This window comes from Accipiter gentilis, chromosome 19 (genome assembly GCF_929443795.1).
Source record: "Accipiter gentilis chromosome 19, bAccGen1.1, whole genome shotgun sequence".
Classification (NCBI taxonomy): Eukaryota; Metazoa; Chordata; class Aves; order Accipitriformes; family Accipitridae; genus Astur; species Astur gentilis.
This window is the reverse complement of record NC_064898.1, coordinates 5,158,500-5,183,609: the sequence shown is the minus strand read 5'-3', so window position 1 is coordinate 5,183,609 and position 25,110 is coordinate 5,158,500. Positions and strand designations below refer to the sequence as shown.

General features: G+C 42.9%; 1 protein-coding gene across 2 annotated transcripts in view; it reads right to left on the bottom strand.

Moving 5' to 3' along the window:
* The window catches only part of FLT1 (fms related receptor tyrosine kinase 1), a 116,260-nt gene that overhangs the window by 53,241 nt on the left and 37,909 nt on the right, over positions 1-25,110 (bottom strand). For both annotated transcript variants that reach the window (XM_049823257.1, XM_049823258.1), the window contains exons 9-11: positions 24,588-24,757; positions 24,018-24,177; positions 8,769-8,883 (exon numbers count right to left, since the gene is read on the bottom strand). In XM_049823257.1, coding sequence (XP_049679214.1) covers positions 8,769-8,883; positions 24,018-24,177; positions 24,588-24,757 — 445 coding nt within the window. The remainder of the gene's footprint in view (positions 1-8,768; positions 8,884-24,017; positions 24,178-24,587; positions 24,758-25,110) is intronic.

Below are 25,110 nucleotides of genomic sequence, written 5' to 3'. Positions count from 1 at the left end.
CTGGGGCTATTTAAAGGAGATGTCACCATATACAGTTTTGGAAAGGGTGGAAGAATAACAGGAAACAAGCTCCTTGGGTGACCTTTATATTATCAGAACCATCATAACCAAAAATCTTTGAACGTGTCTTTCAGATTGATTTATCTCTTGCTGCTGATGTAATGATAAGCTACATAACATGAAGCATGACACAACATGGTTCACCCAAGGAGATAAGCAGCCTTTAGGAGAGCCAGACTGCAAAGGGAATAGGTGAGGGGTACCTCAGGCACCTGGATAATGCTGAGAAAAAGGTAACTCCGTTTGGCATTAAATGCATTTATTTCTCTCTAATTTTCTCACATATGTGTCATGTGAGAAAGGACGGAGGCAAAAGAGATGTTTACTCATCCTCTTTTGGACTGTTTCCTCTTCTTGGACTTAATATTTCTATTATTAAATAATAATATGTCAGTTTTCTTTATGTTGTATTCTATCACCACCTTAAGAGGTTCAGCATGCTAAATATTTTCACAAAGTGATATGACTTGCAAGATAAGACCTTGGAAGGCCACGGACAAACACCTGATGTGCCTTCAGAAAAATAAACCCCATCGTAAGAGTTATATCTTTGCAGTGATGGAAAGCCGTGGTCTAATGGCTTGAGCACTAAGTGAAAGAAGGGAATTATGCAGAAACAACTGAGGTGTCATTCTGATATGGAGCTGAGACATGGGGCAAGCACATGGAGCTTAGTAATGGGAGGTGCTCTCAGGTACAACTTGGTAGCTTAATTTTCTGTCTTTCTGTCTCCATTTTACTGCTTCTGTAAAACATGCTTTGGCTGGAGTTACAGACAGAGCTGGGACAGTGACGAAGGAAAATTGTGTGGCCGCAGAATTCCGTGGTTTAGAATTATTTGGCTTTTCTAAAAACCTTCAAAATCATTTTTGTGCATGCATACATACATTCTTTTAAGTCTGCCTGATCGCTGGAGTCCAGAGACAAACACAAGAGGGTGACTCAGTAATAAATAAGGACCAGTTATCTGCATTTCTGTGTAAACACTGGCTGAACATTTGCACTGCTTCTGTGTCTCCTACTCAGAGACTTCATGGCTATTCCCAAGCTCCTTGTTGAACCCCAAAATAATATAGATCTTCTGGTTTCCCAAAACATTCTTCAGTAGAAAAGAGTCTATTACTTTCCCTACTACTTGAGAAAACACAGTGGAGTCATGTAGTTTGATTTTGGCTTATTTGTTTTAGAAAGCTGCCCTATGGTAAATTTAAGACTACAGCACCTCTACCCTGTTAAGCTGTCTCAATGGTCAGCTACCTGTCTGCTAACAAACTACACCTTATTTCTAGCTAGAATTTTTCTAACCTACCTTTTTGGCTCTTCTGTAAGATGAAAGAGGCTCAGTAATACCAGATAGATAATTACAGCCCTTAAGAAAAAATTCATCCTTTTTTGCTAAATTCAGTAGGCTGACCTCTATAAACTCCTAATTATAAAGCGTGGGTCCAGCCCTGTCTATATTTTGTCATAGTCTTTGAATTCCTTCCAGTTTTTAAACATAGTTTTGTAGAGTGTGGACACAGGGCCCAGCACCAGGATTTCTGCAGCCGTTTTATCAACACGAACTCAGAACGGAAGGAAGTCCCATAACATCTGCCAGAGGGCTAACATGGGTGGTGGTTAAACACTGCTTCTGCCATCCCAGACTTTCCACCACAAAATTAGCCTTTTTTGCACTAGTTGGTATTACCTTACAGCAACTTTGCCCAGCTAAAAACGGTGACCTAAAATGCACAGTGAAGGAGAATGAAGCTCTTATCCTCTGACTCCAGGACCCTTGTCTTTATCCTATTATACCCAGAACCAGAGCACTACTGAGCCTGAAAAATACATTTCAGTTATTTCTCCCACAATTACTCCAATGGTTTGGAAAGTTTTTGGTAGTATCAAAGTGTATTTTGTCCCAACACTATCAGGTATTAGTTTTTAATGAAAAAATTGTGTCTATCTGAGTTTTAGTGCTCCAGCTCACTATGATGTGGTTATTACTTTTATTACACTGAGGATGGCACATACGGTTACACTAAAGCAGTATGACTGCAGTTACTGACCACAGTGCTTACAGATTATGCCTTTTCTTGTGTATTGAATGGCTCTAGACAACATTCCTCAGCACTGAAATTCAGTGATTTAAACTGTTAGCTTTTCCCCAGCATTGTTTTGATTTTGACCAACTTGCACTGTCCCAAATACTCCTCTAGCATGGGCCAAGGATCACTTCCAACAGGCAATTTCCATGCAACCAACGTCTTTTGGAGGTCGAGGGAGATAAATGTTATGAACACAGGCTTCAGTGCCAGAGAGCAGTCATTGGTATGTTTACTTGACTAAAGCAGAGAAAGCCTTAGTGTCTAGGAAAAAGCAAGACTGACTTTGCAACAGAACAGAGTATTTTGGAGACAACATGTCTCTGCATAAATCTTTTAGCTTATAAATTAGTCATAAGGATAAGATAACATCTCTTTACATAGTTTGTGAGCCCTCCAGTGGTGCAGTCTGTGTTCTGCATTGTGGATGCCAGCCAAAACCCACCAGAGAAGACATGTGTACAAAACTAAGCCTGGCATGTTGTTGTTTATTGAGCAATTATGGCTGTTTGAGATCAGTCGGTGCTGCATAGTTCCTCTATACAGCTCTTGCTGCAAAAGGAGCAAGAGAAAAATTCTTGCAGCCTTGTATCATCTGTCTTCACAGCAGAAAGTTTCAGGCCCTGGATTTGCAACCACATTATACACAGAAAGTCTGAATCCAGTTGCCATGAGCAGACAGAACAGGGCAAATCCTTCCTGGCATGCTCGGCATCTTGAGCATCATCTGTCCACAAACAGCATTTACCACCAGAGCTTTGATCCTTGATTCCTCCTTTCTGCACCCATCATCTCAGCTGAAGCACTATGCTACAGGCTCATCTCAAAGCCAGGGGCTAGGGAAGTAAATCTCATACTGCTGCTGCTTCTGCTGGCAAATAAAAGAGGTGTAAAGGAGAAAACCTGAGAGATGGAAGAGGAATTTATGCATTTGTTTGTGGTGGAAACTGATGACAAAAAGACTGGGGGGGGGGGGGGGGAAGAGAGTGCAAAGCAACTGGCATGATGGTTGTGATTGGAGCCAGGGTGAGCTGGTCTTTCCCCTGGTGGGTCTGCTTGAATTTCTCTTGTCTCAAAGTAGCTTAGATGATAGAGGATTCCCACTGCTCCAGCTGATGGCAGAGAAGCAAGAGGAGGTTTCAGAAAATGGTTGGCAACTTGACTGTTGCCTGACTTCTAGAAGGCCTCTGCAGACATTGACATAAACACGCTCCCTTCAGAGTCTGCTGTCCTAACTTCTCCAAACAGCCCATACATTTAAAAAGCAAAATACTGCCCTATCAACATTGAGCAAGTTAGTGCAAGTCTGCCAAATATTTTTGATTCTCTCCTAGTTATGCTTTGAAGATGTATTTGTTAAAAAAAAAACAACAAACAGAAATAAATGAAAATATGCTCTTCTCACCCCCTTGAATTTATTATTTTATATGTTATTTAGGAAGACCCATATTGAAATATTGGCAGCACACCATTGGATTGGTCTGCTTATGCCAAAGACATATGATCTGCACGCCTCACGCGTTGGCAAAGAGCATCAGTGCAAAACATCTGGGCAACACGCTTCACCTTCGGGACCGCCACAGAGCAAACACCAAAATATCTTCAAGAGCAGGACACGAATACGTGCAGAAGAGCAAGTCACCGCTGTTTAGCAAGCAGAGCTGCGGTTTCCCTCTGCATCCCATGTCGTCCCGCTCAAACAGGCCATGAGACTGAACGCAGCCAGCTGACTTGCAAGAAGACGATGCTCCGGAGAGCCGTGCCGTGGACCCCCCCGCCCTCCTCCCCAGGGCCATAGGTAGAGCGAGGCAACCCTCGATTCTCGCCTCCCTCACACGTTGATGGAGGGGATCCATTTCAGGAGCCGGAGGGAGCCGCAGCTCGGCAGAGGCAGGTGCCAAGTTCTGCTGGTTTTAATCCCACGAAGGGCTCGGCTCGGCTGGCACCTCCCAGCGATCTGTTTAATAGTGTTGACAGCGATTCTAGTAGCACTCAAGAAGGCCCCAGTGTTACAATGTGCTGAAAGAGAGGCAAGCTACGCTCCCACTTCTATCTTTAGCCTGGCTTCCTAGGAAGATCACACTGTCTGTCCATCTGTCTGCCAGTATCCTCTCCTCCCCAACGCGCTCAGTAATTTTTGAACCTATTGCCCAATTTCAACCAAAATTGACAGGCAACTCAAAGCTCGTAAAATCGCATACATTTTATGAAAACCAGCTGTTGAGTAGAGGAGAAAGATCAAAATGAGTGTTGTTGTAGTGAGCTAAACAGCTTTCTTTTCTTGCCTTGGGTTCCACACGGCCAATCGGCACAGATGTACTGGCCAGACAGCTGGCATGTGTAGGGACTGAGAACAGACACAACACATGCTTCCTCATCTCATCAGTAACTAGGGGACATGGAAGAGAGCTAGAGGTTTAGGGCTTGGGAGAGAAGATGCAGGAGATTTGGACCCGTCCTGTTTTGCATGATCACACCTTATCAGTCATGTCCAAGAAGGATTGACTCTTCTGACTATCTAGCACTCCACCTTTATGTCGGATGGTCACAGTTTTTAATACTACCTACAGTCAGCGCGTGTCAGGTCGACCCATCATTGCCAGCCAAACCAGAGATGGACAAGGGCGAGCCTAGGTTTGATCTTGCAGAATCCTGTTACAAGGCCATTATTTTCCATTTTCCCTGAAGTCAAGTGGCTGTGTCACTCGCAAGAGATGGGGCCACTAAAAACTTGTGTCAGTAAGGTATTTATTCAGTGGAAAACAAGGCCATACACATATATATACACACATACACATATGAATGACAAACCACAACTTCATGGATGACTATTCTTTATACACAGCTCCTGAAGGCATGTGCTGTGGCACAGACCCAACTTTCATGGTACCTGTTATTGTCAGTGGGACCCCAACATTTGCTAGCAGCAGAGGGATGGGGCAGTCAGGGGCCTTCTGTTCCACTTCAGGTTCTCAAGAATGTGGCTCTAGTAGGTTATTTCCCCAAAACGAGGTGGGTTTGTCCCATTCCTGCCAACTTTTCCCTGTACTCAACTGCCCTCCTGCCCTACTGTCCCCTTGGATTTATCATTCTTTCTTCTTGGCCAACACTTTGTACTCTCTTTCATCTGAACTGGCCTTCTTAGCACTCTTCTGCACATTCCCCATGCCCAGGATCTTTGTCCACCTCTCCTGCAGCTCCCTGTCCCTTGTACCTCTGAACAAGGAGTACTGACTCCTTTCAAAGCTGTTGATAAACCAGTGTGTACCTGCACACACAGAAGAGAACACGTGCCCAATATGTATGCACCGATACCAATGAATGCACCAGCTCTTTGTACCTCATTATTGCAGGTCATTCACAGATTGACATCTTAATGACCGCTGATCATGCTAAGAATAATAATAATAATAATAATCAGTATTAGCTCTGAGTTATACATAGCAATTGGCTTTAGCTCGGAACACTGAAAAGTGATGGGTTTAGCAGCTGAATGACGGGGGAGTGTCTGTGAGCTGTTTACATGATAAGCCTAAGAACAGCCCAACTTTGTAGAAAGTCACTGAAATGTCCAACAAAATAGGAATGAAAACTTTGGGTGGGGGAATCAAATCACTTCAAGAGTTGTCTTATGACTAACTATTACGGCTCATGTTACAAAGTTCTTCCATTATGCCATGCAAGTTTCTCAATGTCCGTTTAGAGAGGCTTCAACGGAAATGTTACTAAAACACTGTTGTTTTTACGTTTTCTCTGTCACCAGAAGAATAATGTAGCACAGGCTTCCTGCATTACTTTAACCGTACAGACACAGGGTCTGAGGTTTTTCTAACTTCAAAAATATACTTGTGGCTACCTTGATAACCACAGACAAACAAACAACCAATCAACCTACCACAGCGAAAAGCCAAACTGGAGGGACTCAGATGTTGCACATACAGGAAACTGGGGGAACTGGCACAATGTCTTTAAGCAAGGTGAAAACAGCTACCTTGATTGCTAAAAAAGAAACCTTTTGACCATTCCTTGTTCACCTCTTCCCTTGATTACAGTAATCTCATCCTGTGGTCACCCCCATCTCTCCTTTCATGCTAACCCATGTGCAACTTTTTGAGTTTCTTCATCCATTTCCTACCGCTTTGTCTCCCATGTCTTTGTTGTTTCCATTGAGCTTTGAGATTGTTTTTACCATGCTTACTATGCTTGGATGTGGAAGTGGGGTAGACACTCTGTTTAGATAGCAGGACTCCGTTGATGTGGAAGTGCCTCAGAGAGCTGTTCATAGCTGTTTGCAGTAGCAGAACTGCTCACAGTAGCAGTCCATCAGAGCCAGACACTTGTGATGACATGCTGCATTCAGTGAGCTCAGCACTATTAACAGTCTTACAATACCCAGCAGATGAGGAAGGGTTTTGTCTGAACTGTGTCCCTTTGAGTTTACTCCGGGAGACCAAGAATGACTCTGACTGCAAAGAGTAAAAAGCTATAGACTCTCATGGAAAAAAAAAAAAAAAAAAAAAAAATCCTGGATGCTCTAGAGCAGCTGTGCGTGCACAAATCATGCAACTCACAATTTGGCCAGGAACCCAAGCTTAGAGAGCATTTTCTACTTATAATAGCAATCCAGCTGTGCTTGAAAAGCTACGGAAGAGCAGCAGAAATGAAGAAACCTTCAAAAAGCTGTGAAAAAGCTGAGCAAAGAGATTGTTTCACTAACCTCCCCTTACCCATAGGGAGTGAACGGAATAAAGCAATGCAGAGGTAGACCTTTCTTAGTTGAAGTAAACAGCACGAAGACAAGGAATACCAAAGAGAACCACTAAGTTTCACTGCAAAACTTTCCATGCAACACATGGAGAGACCATTCCTTGGTTCATTTCTGGGCACATTTTTAAAAAGGGGCTGCTTGCCAAAGACTTCAAACAAAACCTGCGGGTCTGCTGCAGGGACCCATTATTAGCATCTTCCTCCAGGGAGGAATTTATTTGCTGTTGACTGGAAGTTGCTCTGACATTTCAGCCACTCCTCTTCCGCTGTCTCCAAAACGCATGGCACACAAGGAGAATGACATCTGGTATTAGACAGCTCCTTCTGCACCCTGTGAGCAGGTAGGACTTCAACCATAGCATGGCTAGACGCCTTCTGGAAAATAACTGGTCCTTATCATCTTTTATTCATCATTCCCCCTTCGGAATAGATTGTGTCTTCCTGTGCCTGAAATGATTTCCCTTTCCTCCTTCAAATCCCTCCTTATGTCTCATTTTTCGTGTGCTTTCCTACGATAGCCTCCCCTAGGAAGTTGTTTGCTCCCATCTTTGCCTTGATCTTTAAGCACCTAGAGGTGGCCAGCTAAATAGAGCAAATGCCTCACTGGGATCCAGCCCATTCCCATGCGCTGGAACGGCGCCACGAACACCTGTGGTACTTTCTAAATAATACAACAGCAGGAGAAAATGCAGTCCCAGGCCTGATTCTTGGCTGCACGCAAAGCCCTATTTATTCTGCGGTGTGTGAAAGGGCCCTAAGATGAGAATAACTACAGTTTATACCCATTTTCATATGCAGAAGACTGAAGGCTGCCGTCCAGGAAAGGACACCTATATCCCCAGTGCCCTCAGAATCACAAAAAGCATTTCAGTGTCCTTAAAATGACAAGCCTAGAATAAGGTATGCTTTAAAATTTATAATCTCTTCCGACATTACTGCCACAAACTGAACTACCTGTGAAACCAGATGCTGTCACAGTGGCATGGCATCGTGCATCTTCACCTGAGCATGTCTGTATCATGGGCTACCCAACCCCACCAAATCAGTCTCATGTCTAACCCAGGGAAGTGCAGCTGATCTAGGGCACCCTTCAGTAAAACATCTTGATTTGAAGGTTTTAGCTGATTGATAGACAATCCTCCGTGGCCCTGAGCAAGTTAATCTCATAGGCTTTCTCTCCCACATTAGACACCAACAAACTACAGGCTTACTCATCCTTCAGAAGTGCCTGCACCTCCCCATGGCCCATAAAGGGATGCTTGGCTTGGACTAGATACTTAACGTTTAGACGGTTAATGCCACTGGGATGAATCCCACCATGCCGTCTCTGACTGAGATCTCTCTTAAACTTTCCTTTTGTAATCTGGATTCATTTGGCCCTATAAAATTTTTATTGCAAGAAAAGACCTGGTCATCTAATAATCTAGGACTACATCTGTGAATAAAGTCTCTAATGAAAGTAAATTGTTTAATTCACATCATCATAGAAAAAAAACAACAGGAAATTGTGCAATGTCACAAAATGAAGTAAAGATGGCCTGGAACCCTGCCTCTGTGCTTCTGAGGTGCCCCAAGATATTACAGACCAGCTCTACGAGAGCAGATATGGTGAATCCCACTGATACACTCTCTTGGCATGTCACTTACCTTAATGTGACTGCATGCAGAAATAAGTACATCTCTACATCTCAGCAAATAAATACCAGGTATGAAAGTTATTTGCACATATGCAACTCTTCAAATCTAAACTATATAAAAATACTGGCGTCTTCATTGTTACCTCGATAGCATCTTACAGTGCTTTTTTAACACGTGCTGTCATACAGAAAGGTTATCTGCTCCTAGGAATCATACCTTATTTTTGCCCTCTATTACAGCCGTTCGCTCAGTGATGCTCTGGATCCTGTTTCCTATGTTGCTGCCAGCTTTCAGGATGAAAGATCCTTCGGTATAAGAGCAAAAGCCATGCCTGAAGACAACAAAAATTGAAAATTTGTTTTGGTGATAGACTTAAACATTCAACACATAAGACAAAGCAATTCTTCTGGAAAGAGTGATCAGTCAGGGAAACTGCAGGTGCTGTGATGACCAGGCAAGTATAGTTACTTTTAATTAAACCTTGAGGTTTGGGGCCTGATGATTGGATCCTCTTCTACAGCCCCTCCTTGAATATTAGCTCTCCGGAGTCAGTGTTAACATTTAACCCACTGTGGACTGGGAGGTCAGAATTTACAGTCAGAGCCTAATTATAGGGCTGTGCAAGACCAACATCCTATTTCCAATGCTCCTGTTTGCAGCCATTGTCATGGTTCAGGCTCAGCTTCAAACATGAGTTCATATTATTTTCAGCCTTGAATTCAAGCCAAGTTATATTTGTTTCAAGATTCATTCCATAATGTATTGGATGCTGTTGCACTATGTGCAGGTTCTTTTTGTTACCATGAAAAATGATGCAAGTTCTCATTTCTGAATGTTTTCTTTAGTTCAGTTTACAAAATGGCAAAATATCAATAGTGGGGTTCAATGATTACAAGACACAATAAAAATAACCATAATCCTGCAAATTAGCGAAACAAAGTTAAACAAAACTATACCTAATTGCCAAAGGGATTTAAATGTTCATTTAATCTGAAAAAAATTCCAAGTCATGTTAATGAATGGAAATCTCAGGGAAAAAATATTTTTGCCTTATGCAACAAATTGGCTTGTAATCAGAACATTCAGGTGTGGTCATGGTAGAGCTAATTTGTTTCCCAAAGCCTAATTTGGTACACATGGAAATAAACACATTGGAATGCATTTTTAATGCTGTCTGTCCCTATTCTTCTGTGGGGATATCTAGTTTTGCTTTTCATCCAAAATTTAGCTGTTTCTTGTTCAATTCCAGCTTCATCAGTAGAGCTTAACCCTTCAGCAGGGTCAAGCTCTTTCAAATACGATATGTTCCTTTGATCTTCCATGGATTTGAAAGATAATGACTGTAGTATCTGTAATCAAATAGTTCTGACATGTATATCAGTTGTTTGGAGAAATGACCTTTAAAGCCCAGTGACTGGGTAACGGCATGTGATGCAATCCTGACCAAAGAATGAGGTTCATTTCCCTTCAGCTAACTGTGCAGTTTGCTTCAACTTTGTGTTTTTTATAATATCAATGGTACGCTAACTTTACGTGCTTGTTTTTAATTGTGCAGCTTTGCGTAAAACTGGCCAGTGTCTTAGCAGCTATTACAGCTTAAAGAAATGATGATATGTAAACTAACTTGGGCTGTAATCATTAGCACAGACAGATGATTGTCTGCCCAAATTTCTTAATGTGCATCGAGAGGCTCAGTGAGCTGAAAAAGCCAGAAAACAGGAGCCGGCCATGGTCATTCATGCATGGAGACAGGACAGGGAGCAATAGCATGGCAAGAAAGCTGTATCTACACAACCAGACTCTCGTTTAAAAGCCAACTTCTAATACATGATTGTTGACGCCAGAGTGGATGAAAGACAGCTGCATTAAGACAACTGATGCATTCAGATGGGGAAAAAATGGTTAAAAATTACTCAGAAATGTAGATGCCATTTACTTTGCACATTTAATGCTTTAAGAAGTCTGGTTCTGTAACAAGGCTAGAACACAGAAGACATGATAATGTTGGCAAGCTGATAACATTTTCATGCCATAGCAGATATCAGAACTTATTTAATGCTGCCAGTACTGTAGGCACACAAACAGGCATCATCAAAGGCACATTCTTGTGACTGGATATTTGGGCAATCTCTGTCCAGGAAGACAGGGACGCCAAAATCTCATTTCACCCGTACTAAAAAGTAATTTTTAATTTTTTTCCCTTTTCCCACAGAATGAATTTATATTTCTTTGTTACAATGCTGAAAATTTGTGCTCTTTACTATAAAAGTCCTTACAGAGACACTTACTTTGGTAAAGGACAGAAAGAAGGTATAATGCATATTCAGAAACTGCTTGTGCATGTCTGAAAGGCATCTCCAATCTCCTTTCTTGCAGCTCTGGAGCCCTCAGGCTTAGTTATTATTATACTCTTCCTCATAATTCCTCAAAAAAAAGACTGTATATATTTAGGTTGCAACGTCCTATGGATGAGGATAGTGTTATGTCTTTGTTGATGCTTAGCACAATGAGGTGCTGATTACTCATTAATACCATAATACAAACCACCATCATAATTACAATAACATCCCAATAACAAGAAAAACACATGTAAAAGCCTAGATGAAATATTAGCCCTGGAGGCATATATGTGAACTCTACTGACTTCACATACCATACTATCTCCAAACTGCTGATTACAACATTAATGCAATTATAGTAGAAAATCGAATACACCTAATAGCTGTTGTCCATGGTTTTAATAAAAAAAAGGAGAAAAAGGAGTCACAATCAAGCTGAGAATACATTATCCGAAAACCCATGGTACACAGCGGGGGATGCGAGTACTGTCATACACATCGCTTCGGTTCCACGGTCTGCTGGATCAGCAAACATTTACAAATCAGTTGCAGCGTGGCTGCCAGGCAAAGTCTAGGACAAGACTCAGACTCATCCCTTTGGATGCAGAACCAGATGCTTTCTCTCCTCAGCTGCCACACGGTCTCACTTTAACCTCAAATACACTAACACGGCTTAGGGACAGCAGACGAGCCACCTCCAGTCTCTGGAGCTGGTTACTCAGGTTAGTACTCTCAGGTTAGTACTCAGGTTAGTACTCAGTCATCCTGCCCTTTGCTGCTGCCAGCGGTGCCACGTGAAGCCACTTCTTAAGCCAGCAGCATCGGGTAGAGATGGGGAACAAATGGGAGTAATTAAGAGTCCTGCCTCTTAACCTAACTTCAGCTTCTAAGGCCAGGCATTTTGTAACAGAAAGAGAAAAGGCTCTGCTGAACTTAGATGTAGTCATCAAACCAAATGTTTGTGTTAAGTGCAGATGCTTGGAAAGAAAGAGAGAAAAATGAAAATGTAAAAATTTACTCTGGCTGGGATTAAAATACACAATCATCTTCCCATTAATTCAATTGATGTTTCATTGTGTGTGTCCTCAGATAACATCAGCTACATATTTTTCTGCTTTGGAAAGAAATTACAAGTTACTTCAAACTATCCACTATGGTAAAATAGCACGGGTATCCTATTTGCAGCAAGAACTGCCTGTGTTTGCAGGGAAATCCCACTGAATTTGGGGGATCTGAATCTTACTCCTCGTATCTCCTGAGCGCGTGAATTCCTGAAATGTTTTGTTGTGGGATGAGCCGCATTGCTTTTCATCTCCAGCAAAGCTTACAGCAGGGTTACTGCCAGGTTAATGAAAAAGCACACAGTGTGCACAGAGATTGATAAACAAGCTGATAATCCGCCAGCACATTTCTAAGCACTTCTCACACCTGTTTCCCTGCAGATTCTTCCACGTCCCTACTTTGTGGGTGTGACTAGGCACGTGTAGAGATCCTATATAATAAGTGCTGGGGGGCGGAGGTGTGCAAATGTATGTTTATAAACATTAGGCAACCTCAGAGCAAGGTAATCAGACTCTGTTGTCTTAGTTGAGCGCTGGGAGAAGCCGAGTAATCAGGTTTCTCACCTCCCCAAGTCGTTTTTTTCCCGTGTGCCTGCGTGCGTGCTCGCATGTGCGTTTGCCTGCACCCACGCGCCCGCAGGCACGCTTCGTCCTTCGTGTCGAGAGCCCGGCAAATCGGCTATTCCTTCCTAACAGCAGAAGCCGTCAATTCTCCTACGGGAGAATTCCGTGGAATTCTCCGAGAGAAGCCCAGCACGGGGGAAGCTGGCAGAAGCGCGGGGCGAGCTTCGCCGGCAGACCTGCTCGCCACCCTTAGCTTTGGGGATTTACGCTTCTTTGGAAGGGCTGGGGGTGGTTTATGCAACCAGAAGTCAGTTCAGCTTTAGGAAAAGGTCTGTGATGTGCAGAGCTGGCACCGGCGGGGGCCCTGGAGAAGTAGCCTGGGGGAGGGGAGCCAGCCCGCTTCTCAAGAATACATCAAGCCCTTGAGGAAGCAGAGTGTGCCATGTTTGAAGATGCAAAGATAATCACAGTGCTGGGAACCGTCTTGTGTAGCGGAGGAAGCCAAACAACAAGAGGAAAGCAGCATATGCTCCTGATTTCGCACAGGAAGCTAGCAGCACCTCCTGCCAAAGCGAGATAAGAAAACTCCCATGGCCTATTCTGGACAAGGCCGTGGTTATCAACCTTAGCTTCACACTGTCCTCGCTCTGCTCCGCAGCCCGCTCCCTTTCCTAATGAGTTTCAGAGCCCTCACCTCTATTAGCATACAGCATGCCAAGCACAATAGCGTGGTATATTTATAACTATCGACGGGGAAAAGTTTCCAGGGTAAGAGTGTACTTCATGTCATCTTGATGTATTTTGCTGAAATCAAACTACAAACCCACTCCAAGCTAATGTCCTGCCTATGAAACCACTGGTCTCAGAAGAAAAGTGGTTTTGCGGTCACCCCAGTGATTTATAGCGGAGCATAGGAGCTGAGGTAAGGGATTCATCTCATTATTCACAGGATGGATTTGACCCTCTGTATCACAGACAATCCTAAATGAAAGCCCTAGACCCAGCTTGTCCAGACACATCTTCTTCCCCATCCTGGAGACAGTTCTGCAATTTGCAGTTCAAGTAGTACGGTGACAAATACCAGAAGAGCAGCCTCGATCCCCATATCAGTTGGAAAAATCCTCATCTTCTGTCTCCTCACCTTCTCTGCTACTCCCTCCCAAACCCTTCCGTGTGATGCCAGAAGCCATTGCAACCTTTCCCTCGTGTAACATCCCATTTAATTCTCTAAGCATTCCTCTTGGCAAAGCCACTGGCAGCCTCAATCACACTCTTCTTTACTGAGGTAGTATTTGGCAATTGCACCAGTACTAGGAGCAAGAGGAAACCATCCTGTCACTGACGGTGACCATTTTTGAGAGTGATTAATGGCAGGCACAGTATTTTTCTCAGCATCTATCCTTTTTTTAGGGCAGCAATCAATCCCTAGCAGCATCGGGGCAATGCTATTACAAATCCAAGTTGGGCTGACTCACGCCTTTCAAGAGGCGATGGTGACGACACTAACTTTAAGACAGGAACTCTGGAAATTCCTGGAATTGTAAAGAATATATAGAAACTGTTTTCCACTTGGAAGTTATCAAAAAAATCTGAATGGCATTGCCTCACCTGCTCCGTGCCTCAGCATCCAGCGCCGTGCGATTGGTAGCACGGGGCTGGCGTAGCCACGTGTCCTGGGGAATATTGAGTCGACTTGAGGCAGGAAACAGAGCAGGGAAAATAGTAGCAGGGAGCATGTACAGGTTGTGAAACGTGCTTTATGGGAGTGGAGGGGGAGAACGTGTGCTGGCCCCCCGCCAGCATGCTCCACGAGCTTTGGCTGTGGATGCGATTCTGTGATTCTAAGGAGCTATGGTCCAAGCATTCCTGCTCTAGGTCAAAAACAATCAGTTAGAGGTTGAAATGCTGGCCCCAGTGCATTTGGTGGCAAAGCTGAGGCCAGCTTGGAGTTCATCCCAAGCACCTTCCCTGATACACATGTTAGTGGGCCTAGGAGGAAATCTCCTACTACAAATGGTAGGAGCCGGATACATTTTACATCATATATTGTAGTTTGTTTATTTATATTTATTTAGGAGCTTAGTAAGGAATGCCAAACAAGAAATCCTGGTGAAAGTGGTGCAAGTTCCTCCGGTGCGTATCTCATTCGCATCTTTGCTCTCACTGTCACTGGTCCCTACTGCTTCCCACTGCAGTGTCAACACTTGCCCACCAAGAGTAGATGGGACGTCACCAGCCCATCTCACTTCAGACACGCTCATGACTCTCAAAGAGCAGCAACTCTCCATTGCCGCTCCTCAACCTCCGTTTCCAGTGCGGGAGCAACTTTTGACCAAGGACAGTATTAGCTGTGCTGAGAAGTTATTCACTGACAAGCTGCAGCGTGGCTGGAGGATTTCTCAGTGGCCTCCATGCCTTAGGCTGGGTTGGGGCCCTGGTGAACTTCTCAGTTGCCAGAGTGAGGATTGAGTTTTTTTCTGTTTTGTAGGATGCTCTGTGTCCCCACTGAGAGGAGATACGTGGAGGGAAAGCACAATCTCTAGGGGAGATGCTGGATGTCCTGAATGCCTCATCCTCCTGGTGAGTGTCTTTGAAACCAGTAGGGTATGTGGCATTTATAGCTTTGTTGCCTATTGCCATGGCTCTATGGGAAAAGAAAGTGTTTGACAGATGCACGCTGCCTTTCTTGCTGTTATCTACATGCAACCAGACAAATGGATTGTGTTTCCCTTTCACATTCATCCTTCCCAAACGTGGCTTGCCCTGAACTATTCCAGTATGCTACCACAGAAAGATGATTGACCTGAACTAGCTCAAAAGAAGCAGTAAGATCAACAGCAGTCTTACCTATTCCACATTGCAACCCTTCATCAGCCCATGCTCATATTTCCACAGTAAAAAAAAAAAATCACTTCTACATCTGCACACCTGAACACCCTGCCACACCAGCTATTCACAGCAAAAAAGGCAAATGCCTGAGGCTGAGGGTCACCAAAACCCACAGTTTGCTTCCAAATTCTTTGCCAGTACTTGAGACCCCTGCTCATTAGGGAACATAACAGCATTTAAAAGTAATTTTTCAGGTGTTTGCACATCCTGAGGTGACCTGAAATTTTCTCACCTTGAGTTTCTTATCAGATAATTACATTTTGCTTCTTGATCCTCAATTTCCCACTTCACACTGCTTAGCATTCTTCATGGACACACAATACCATCGTATTTCAGCCAATCCTTCCTTCCTTCCTTCTTGTCCGTCTCCTTTCCCTCCTTTGCTAGACTGTAATCACTCTCATCTCCCATGCAGTCATTGTGTCTCAGCCTCCACTTTCTCTGTCTGAAAGCAACAAGCATGTCCTCCACAGAGGAGCTGGATGTTGGCTGGACCTACAGAATTATCACTCAAAGCCCGAGGTTTCCACAAGCACCTAGAATTTCTTTCAGGGGAAAAAAGTGTGTGATTTTAATAGTCTATAGTACTGAAAGGAAGAGGTGTTTTCTGATTTGGCTGAGCAGTCAGAAACCTAAAGAGAAAGACCATGAAACCTCTACATACAATGTCCACCCCTGCGCTCCATTTCTTCTGTTTCCAATCTATGTTCCCTGTATATAAAGTCCAAGATATTGTTCAGACCCTTCTAGCCGAAGTTATTTTCCATGCACAAGCCACTCCTAGCAGCTCGCTTAATTTCTAGACATAACCTCACATCTATAGCCTTCCAAGATCCAGGTATCCCCAACAACTTCCTTCTCATAATGGCGAAATTCCTTTCTTTTCCTTTGCTGGTCTGACTGGATCCTCTTGGCTCTAGAAAGGAGTAACTCTTTACCAACCTATTTACGCAGTCCTTAATACTCCCTGTCTTGCTGATAAGCTGGAAGCACAACTAATGGAAGTCCCTTTCCATTTTCCAGTGATCAGCGGAGGAGATGAAAGAGCTGTTGCTGCACTGAGGTTGTGTTTTTCAAGATGATTTGTTTTCAGCTTCACTGCAAGTAGGGGTCTGAGAGCAACTCTGGGCTGACTGGAGCGAGGGACTGGAAGTGCAGGCAGAAAACAAGGAAGGGACGAGAAAGAATGGAGGGAAACATTTTTAACGGGAGAGGGGAGTTGATTAGAGGGAAAACAGGAAGAGAAAATACTGACAGATGTGGATATAAGACCAAGGATCCATCTACCCCATATCCTGTCTCAACAATGACCATAAGCAGATGGTTGGGGATGAGTAAGAGCAGGACTAACTTCAGATACTTCCTCCTAATACTCCCCCAGTCACCAATTATTATCAGCTCAGGAACTTCCCACAACGGAGGCCCTCTCTACACTGCAGTGGATTTCTCTTCCAAGACTTTGTGCAAACTTTTCAAATCCTCCGGCAAGGAGTTTCACAGATCTGCTACCCATTGCATGAAGAGCCATCCCCTCTTTCTGTGCCGAATTGTGCTCCTCCTGGCTTCCTTTAACGGCCCCTCCTTCTCGAACTGGAAAAGACATACACAACTGATCCTCAGACATGTGTGTCCTTCACAAGTCTGTAGATCTCTATCGTGTAGCCCCCCAGGTCACCTCTCTTTTGGTCTGCAGAGCCTTGACCTCCCTCCTCACTCGTCCCTCACACATTCCTCTCATTCCCTGAAATTCCTTTGATCTTTTCTGTTGCCCCTCCTGGTGTGCCTCCCAGTTTCGCTGCATCCTTTGAGATGAAAGGATCAGAAATGCTCATAGTATAAAAGATGTCAGTAATTTATTGATTTATGTGGAGTTATCATGGTGTTCTCTAGTTTGTTCTCTATTTCTTTCCTGGTAATTCCTAACACTTGATTTGCTTTTTGAGCTGCTCATGATTGTGATCGCTCTCACAAGCCTATGTGTCACAACACTCAGATCCCTCTTTGTGCTAGAAATGATCAGCCAACAACCTTTTTTACACGTACAGCCTTTTTACACTGACGTTTTACATGTACATAAGAAAAAACAATCCCGCTTTCACATCATGCGCATTTATCTTCAGTGAATTTCATCTGCCACTTTATCACTCAGATACCCAGATTCATAAAGTTCTGCATTTCTTCGCAATCAGCCCTCATCCTTACAAATCCAAATAACTTAGTATCATCAGCAAACTCTGTCACCTACTTACCACCTTTTCCAGGTTATTTCTGAACATGTTGACAAGCACAGACCCCAGAACCAGCTCCTGAAAAACTTCACTGGTCACCTCCCTACGCTGCAAGGACCGCCTGTTCCCTCTTAACCTCTGTTTTCTATTTTTTAACCGAATATTTTTTTCTGGGCACGATCTTACCGCATACGCCGTGTCTGTTCAAAGCCTTCTGCAAAGGCTTTTTGAAAGGCGCACACATAAAAGGAAAAAGGATGCTAGCTAAAGTTTGTATATTTTTGTAAAAGGTGTACTTGATCCAGTAATAGTACTCCATTCACAATCACTCCTAAGCACACACAGAGTTTGACCTGGTGCCTTCCTTTGGCCGAGAGCCCCTGCTAGCGCCGGAGCAGGTTTCTGGCCACGGGCTGGGACGTCCCACGGGCTCGGACCCTGCTCACGACGTGCAGTCACGACGTGCAGTCCCCACGTACAGCCCGTCACGCGCTTGAGTTTCTATCGGCTGGGCCGCAGTGAGTAAAAGATCAAGAAATAACATCCCACCGTCTGCGTGACCCCTACGTGTTCCTCCGCAAGGTTGGGTGTCAGACTGTCCCTTGTAAAGGCAAGAGACCACCCTGTGAAGGCAACAAAAGGAGAAAAATAGAAACTGGGGGGGGGGGGGGGGGGGGGGGGATGAGGGACAGCAAATTAAAAAAAGGTAGGCGAGTGAGGATAAAAGTGTGATACTAAAGAGAACACCCCTGATCATCTGAATCTTACTCTAGTCCTTATGCTTTAGGTTTGATCACTGACCAATTAAAAAAATTACTTGGGCAATATAATGCCTTTTGTTTTAAAACATTTCCTATTAAACTTGAAAAACTTTTCTTTAAAGTGATTTGAAAACTACCAATATCAAAATTTGAAGGCTTAAGCTTCTGATTCAGCTAAGACCCATAATCAAACCATTTACAGCTTGCAGAATAAATTCGTCAGTGTGTTACCCTGAGGACAGACTGTGGCAAACTCAATGTATAGCATGTATGTGTCAAGCTTATTTATCCATGTGTATATGCCAGGTCTGATTCATATGGCATTTTCTAAGTAAAATCTTAAAAAACATTAAAAAAATGCTGAATACTGACCGAGGATAAGGGTACAGCCCTACTAGCTGTTTTCAGAGGATAGAAGGTGTTCACAAGCAAGCATTGACTTTTGGCTCACAGTGGAAGTGCAGAATGAGATGCTTCAGCACATTGCTTGCTCAGGCTGAAGCAGATCAGATGCTATTTCACTCCTCTCTTTCTTTTGGCTTCAAATTCTCTGCAAGTCCATGCTGCTGCAATGTACACCCATGACTGTTCCTCTGCAGTTTTTGAAAGGTATGTGAAAAAGATAAGGTCTGATTTTTATTTGCACTAATCTATTTCCCCAACCGTAGCAAAATAAGGGAATAGCTAGCAAATTTTTTGATGTACTCATTTTAAGTACCTTTACGTTACTAGATCTCTGCAAGATTTTCTTGTAGTGGAGAGTGGAAGGCATGAAGGCCACCAGCCAGATCCTCAGCCAGTGTGAATTTAGAGCTGAGGATCTGGCCACATGTCAAATTAAACAAAGGCATTTTTGAACTACCTGTTTATTAATGGCATCTGACCTACTTTTACCAGCTCTAAGGACTCAGACTTCCCCTTCCCGAAAATAGAAGGTGGCATGGGGAACAAAAACAGTCACTGTGGACAAACTAATGGGCATCAATGTTTGCAGACATCCAACAATTAAATTTGGGTGGTTCAGTACATTTCTAATTAAGTACAATTAACATTTGTTCTTTACTTGTTCATTTTACATACCTCACTGATGTTCCAAATCTGGTTTCCCCTGATAATCTATCCAAGCACATCCTAATGATTCTGCCTTTCAATCCCTTATTAATACACTGACATAAACAATGCAGAAATGCAATTAGACTGCTATGCACACAGGGCCTGCCTCCTCTTTCACTGAAGCTGGTGGGAGTCTGGCCATGCACTTTCATTACGGTGGTTTCAGTCTTTCTATATCTCTGCAGAAGTTTTGAGGAAAACCTCTAGTTTTTGCCTCGCAGAGATCCACAACACGCTTCTCTTCCTCCCTCTGTAATGCTGGAGAGCTATTTCCATAGGAAATCATTCATGTGACCTTACCTTTACAATGCAGACAAGCCTCAAAGGGAGGTAGTATTCCCTTCTTATCACTCTGTGTTAAATCAACAGTGATTTCAATGAGGACCCCCCAGCATCAGAGCACTGCAGGTGTCGTGGTTTCTCGAGATGAGGTCTTTGGCAGCAGTACCAGCTTAGGCATTGCTGCACAGCCTCTGGTCTCTGCTGCCTACTTCATGTATTCAGCCCTTCATTCCCAATCCCACCGTTTTACCACCAAGAAGAGTTCATATCCTGACACCATAGTCAGGGGGGCAGAGAATCAGGTACCAGTTTTTCCAATTACTTTTTTTTTAAGGCATCTCCACATTTCTCTCTCCCTCATGCACTCACACACACACACACACACACACACAGAGAAAAAATGCAGACTGATGTGACGGCAGGGTTGTAAAATAATAATCTGATATTCAGTTTGAGGCTAAACAAAACTGATAGCTCAAGGAGAGAGGGAGGCAGCAAGGTGATGGGAGAGTTGGAACACCCAAGGTAAAATTTCAGTGTTGCATCTGTCTGCCGTTTCGGAAGGGCAAATCGGTCAAACCTTGGGCAGAGCATGATGAAGATATCTCTTGAACTGCCCACATGGAAATGTCCAGAGAGAAAAACTGCCCCTAAATGACACTGCACAACCACTGAGGAAACCAGCGCTTCCACGGAGCACCCTCAGCATCCCACGTGTCCGTCTTGGCAATCTCTGCCAGGCCATTCAAGACAAACACAAATCTGCCGAACAGATTCAGGTCAAAAACCATTTACATCAAGCACATTCCCAGCCTGCCGTCTCTCATTCGCCAACCTCGGAGCTGATGAGTTTTAGGTGGAGCCCAGCCTGGCTGGCTCCAACCCAACCTGAGCCAAAACAAGACCAGAAAGAGTAACTCCGGGGAGGTAGGGAAGAGGCCAAGGAGGCTGATGGATGCTGCACGATAAGTGTCCCACGGGCTGTCTTCTTCTATACCCACCGAGAAACTGGGGGCTGTCCAGCCTGGGAATGTATGTGTCCGCTACAGAGCAGCACAGTAAGCTGGAGGCAGATAGCACTGGAAAAAGAAGTTTCTCGCTCATTTTAGAAAGATTAGTCTTTCAATTTTTTTTAATTGCATTTTATTTCAACTCTCATTGCCTCTTCTATTGTCTTTTGCCTGCTATCTCCAAATTTACTAGCCCTGCATAAGCTTTACAAACCCCCAAAACATTTTTTGCCCCGGATAGTTTTTCTTGACTCTTCTATGTTTTCTTGCTGGGGTGCATATCAGAAGAGAATCTTTCCACCTATCCAACTAGTTAGCTACCTACCTAACAAAAGGTTATTTAATGGCAATAGAGTTGGTTTAAGCAAAGTAATTTTAACAGAAAAAAAGAACGGGGAATTTTAATGATGGTGACTCCACATTCCAAAAAGTCACATTTGTTGAGCAATTTTACAGCTTTTTTTTTTTTTTTTTTTTAGATTTACTACCAGGAAACTATGGAAACTGTTTGATTTGGCTGGCCTCCTGTAATTGGAGATTACAAGTAGAGAGGAGAGTTATGCAAATTGATTGTATCAATCACAAAGCATTAAAATTTATCTGCATTTTATTTAAAAGCAATGGAATCCATTGAGATATTTTTAGATTTTTGAAGCAGAAATACTGTCTGGAACAGAAATTGAAAGAAGCAGCCAGATAACCTAATCGTTTCTATTAAGGAGCCCATAGGCAACAGTCCTTCAAAAATAAAAATATCTAATCTATACACTATGCGTCATTCCCCAGCTTGCAGTGAGAGTACTCAAGTGATATGAAGCCAAGCACATATGTAAATCTTGGAGCAAATGGATCTGTGTACTGCAAGGTCTTTGCAGCAACAGCATCTTTTACTTGGAGTGCATGCTCTGTCCCATGGCATGGGACTGAGAAACTTGATGAGAATCCCTACTGCCATACACTGAATTATGGTAATCTGTGGGGGTTTATCAACTTAAGGTACAACATACACCTGTGCACAGAAATAGGCACTACTTGAGCACACACAAAGCAACATTTTAGCCTTGGAAACCTAATACTGGACAGGTAAATCCAAAGAAATGCTGTAATGGCAGAATAAGGTACATTTTTTTTATCTGCTGCACAAGGTACACGCACCTTGAATCTCTTGTTTAGGCAAAGCTTCCCTCACACAAAGAGGAAATTACAGGGAAATAGGTGGGATTAAAGGATTCTCCACTTCTTCAGGGAGAACACCTGAACTGGCACAGACATCAGCCTGAGCAAGGCATGCCAGCTGCCAAGGGAGTCCGCTCTGCTCCCTTCCCAGAGCAGGAGAAAAAAATGTAATTGTTCAGGTATTTCTGCCTTTCTGCAATAGTTAATTGTCACCATATTACTTAGAGGGAGTCATTCCACTCCTCTCAGCAAAGCATTAAAAATTGTGTTCTCCAGACTACTTCTTCAATGAGCATTTAAAGGAGAAGGAAGGGGAGGGGGTTAAAGAGAATCGTCACAGAACAATTATGAAGGCAATTTGGAAGCAAGTCTGGAAACAACCTTGTAACAGAGCCAATAGCTGATTCAAATTGTTACATTTCTCCTTTGATCACCTGCTCAAACACACTTCTAATTAGCATTTAATTGAGTCTACAGTTTAGCACATTATTAAACACCTGCTTGCGGATATTAATTTCTATTTCTGACGACACTCTCTCCTATGCTGTAGTGCAGATCTGTGCTTGTTAACTGAAGGAAATATTTGACAATGGACAAGCACCGCCCGAACTCCCAAAGAAGAACCAACTGTGTTATCAGTGCCACACTGTAATTTCAATCCAGAGTACACAGAGTTGTATAAACCCTTGAAAGCAACTAAAAGATTGAAAATTTTCATATACACCTTTCACAGGGTTTCTCTACTTAAAAGATATTGTGATTTCTTTTCTCTTACATCTTGCACCTATAAGCAAAAATAAATTAATACTCAGAATTCTGCAACTTGTCCTTCGAAGGTAACATAACAGATAGAGGAAATGCGGCCCTCACCTGTCCTTGAAATGGAGAATTTCAGGGTATACCTATTCCAGCAAAAAGAGAGATTGCTAGTGCCACCTCTTGGTGAGAAAGACACAGAAAGGCACCATTAGCATAATCCCAAAGCGAGGCATAACCGGAAAAGCCATGTGAGGTTCTAGGAAGTGCTGACCACTCTCTCACTGATCACAAAGCACTTACAAGCACCCTTAATTCGAAATAAGATGTTTGTCCTGTTTAATTGAATGAGGTGTCTTGTATCCCTGCAGTTAAGCATGTGCTTAAATGTTTGGCTGGACTGGCACTAAAACCCAATTCTATGAAAGCATTAAAGAAGTTAAATCCTATGTAAAGTGATTATCTTCAACTGAAACTGAGAAAGTGTTGGTTCCTAAACTTTTGTTAGGTTTTTAAATATCTTCATTGTGCCGTGATCCAAATACCTTCCATGGTTGAACCCTCCAATAGTAGCTTAATGCTAATGCCATTGTGGAGGTTGAGTGTTAATCATTAAGATTGTGTCAGATTTCATGATGCAGGAAGAGCTTTGGATAAATGAGTCAACACACAAACTTGTGATCGTAAGATACAGAGTTCAAAAGAAAGCTTAAATATAAAAGAGGATTAGTTAAGTGCCACATCAGCATCAAGTAAGCTTGTACGGTGGACACATTTGGTTTGCTGAACTGAATCTATGAGTCAACATATCATAAGAGAGTTTTGACCTTCAAAATGGAAAAAGTCTTTAAGATTATTTCCGCTGAATTTCAGAAGAAGCCACACAGGGAATCACTGTGAGTGGAGGAAAGCAAGGGGGAAAGCATGGAAACCTCCTCCATGAGAAAGCATGTGAACTCTGCAAGACATTGTCCGCATGGTTTCCCTCATAAAAATTAAAACCCAATTATCATCCCTGGACATTGCATGCATAATAGTGGTGAACTATAAATAAATCTAAGTAGCAATACAAAGTAACAAACAACTCTGCCCTCCATTTTCAAATAATGATGCAGAAAAAATTGCACTGTGCCTACATGTTGACTAAAAAATATATTGATTAAAAGTGAACAAAATCTACTAACTAAGCAGTGGTCGTGGCATGCTTTATTCTTGTAAAAAAAGTAAATACTTAAATGCAATAGTAAGGGAAGACATGCTAAATAGAAGTAAGGAAGCTGTCCTACCTTGTTTTAAAATGTTTTTTTCTACAGGGATACCACATCCATGTAATTTTAGGCTGAGGAATACCATACACGGTGCAGGTCAGCACTTGTTTGCTGCTCAGTAAATACAGATTGGGATCAGGGAATGATGATACGGCATTTTCGTATATCTGGGGTTTCACTGTAAAGGGTAAAAATTGGAAAGCGATTAAAACCAGCTCATTTCGAATGTATCATGATCATGAAAATACTACATTCCTGCAGGGTGAGTAATAAGAAAAATCTCCAGGAAAACAAAGAAAAACAGCAGGCCTAAGTCAAGTCAGATGAGCGGTTAGTAAAACATTTAAGTCATCAGGAACAAGTATGTGACCGTGGAGGACAGAAACCCTTCTAATGAAAAACAGTGTCCGTCTTCTGATTCCAAGATGGGCCTGTCACCCTGCATATGGGGCTTGGATTTGGGTCCATGAAAGTCAGTAAAGAAAACCCACAATGACCCAAACTGGGCAAGATCAACGAAAATCTAGCTCAATGAAAATTTAGCATTTACATGTTCAGGCGAAGCGTGGGAACATGCTGTAAACCTACCATTTACTGTAAGAGTGACTGTAAGATTCTTAGACAAGTTCCACTGTCGTATGCTCAATATTATAGTGTAGTTTCCAGCATCTTCCTCAGCAACATCCTTGATGATTAACGAGTAGTCTTTAACCATGTACCGGGCACACTTTTCAGCAGCAGGTAGCCCATCTTTTAACCTGTTTAAAAGAATTCCAGAAATCAAAATTTTGAAAAATGGCGTTGCTTAAACTGCCTGCATTATTTCATTTCACAACATTTCTCAATCTTTGGCCAATAACTGAATTTACAGTCTGAAATTCTGTTTACCAGAGGCTTATCCTTCCCTTACAAATAAGATTGCTGATACTTATAAAGCACTTTGGAGAATACCATTCTATATATCAAAAATTTATAAGGATCTGACAGGGCTCTAGAGTATTGGGGAGTTGCTGAAAATTGCAACTCTGTCTCTAAAGATCCCAGTTTTCCATGCTTGTGCCGCCATTTAGTCTAGAAGGCAACTGTTTTGGCCAAGTCATTCACAGAAATA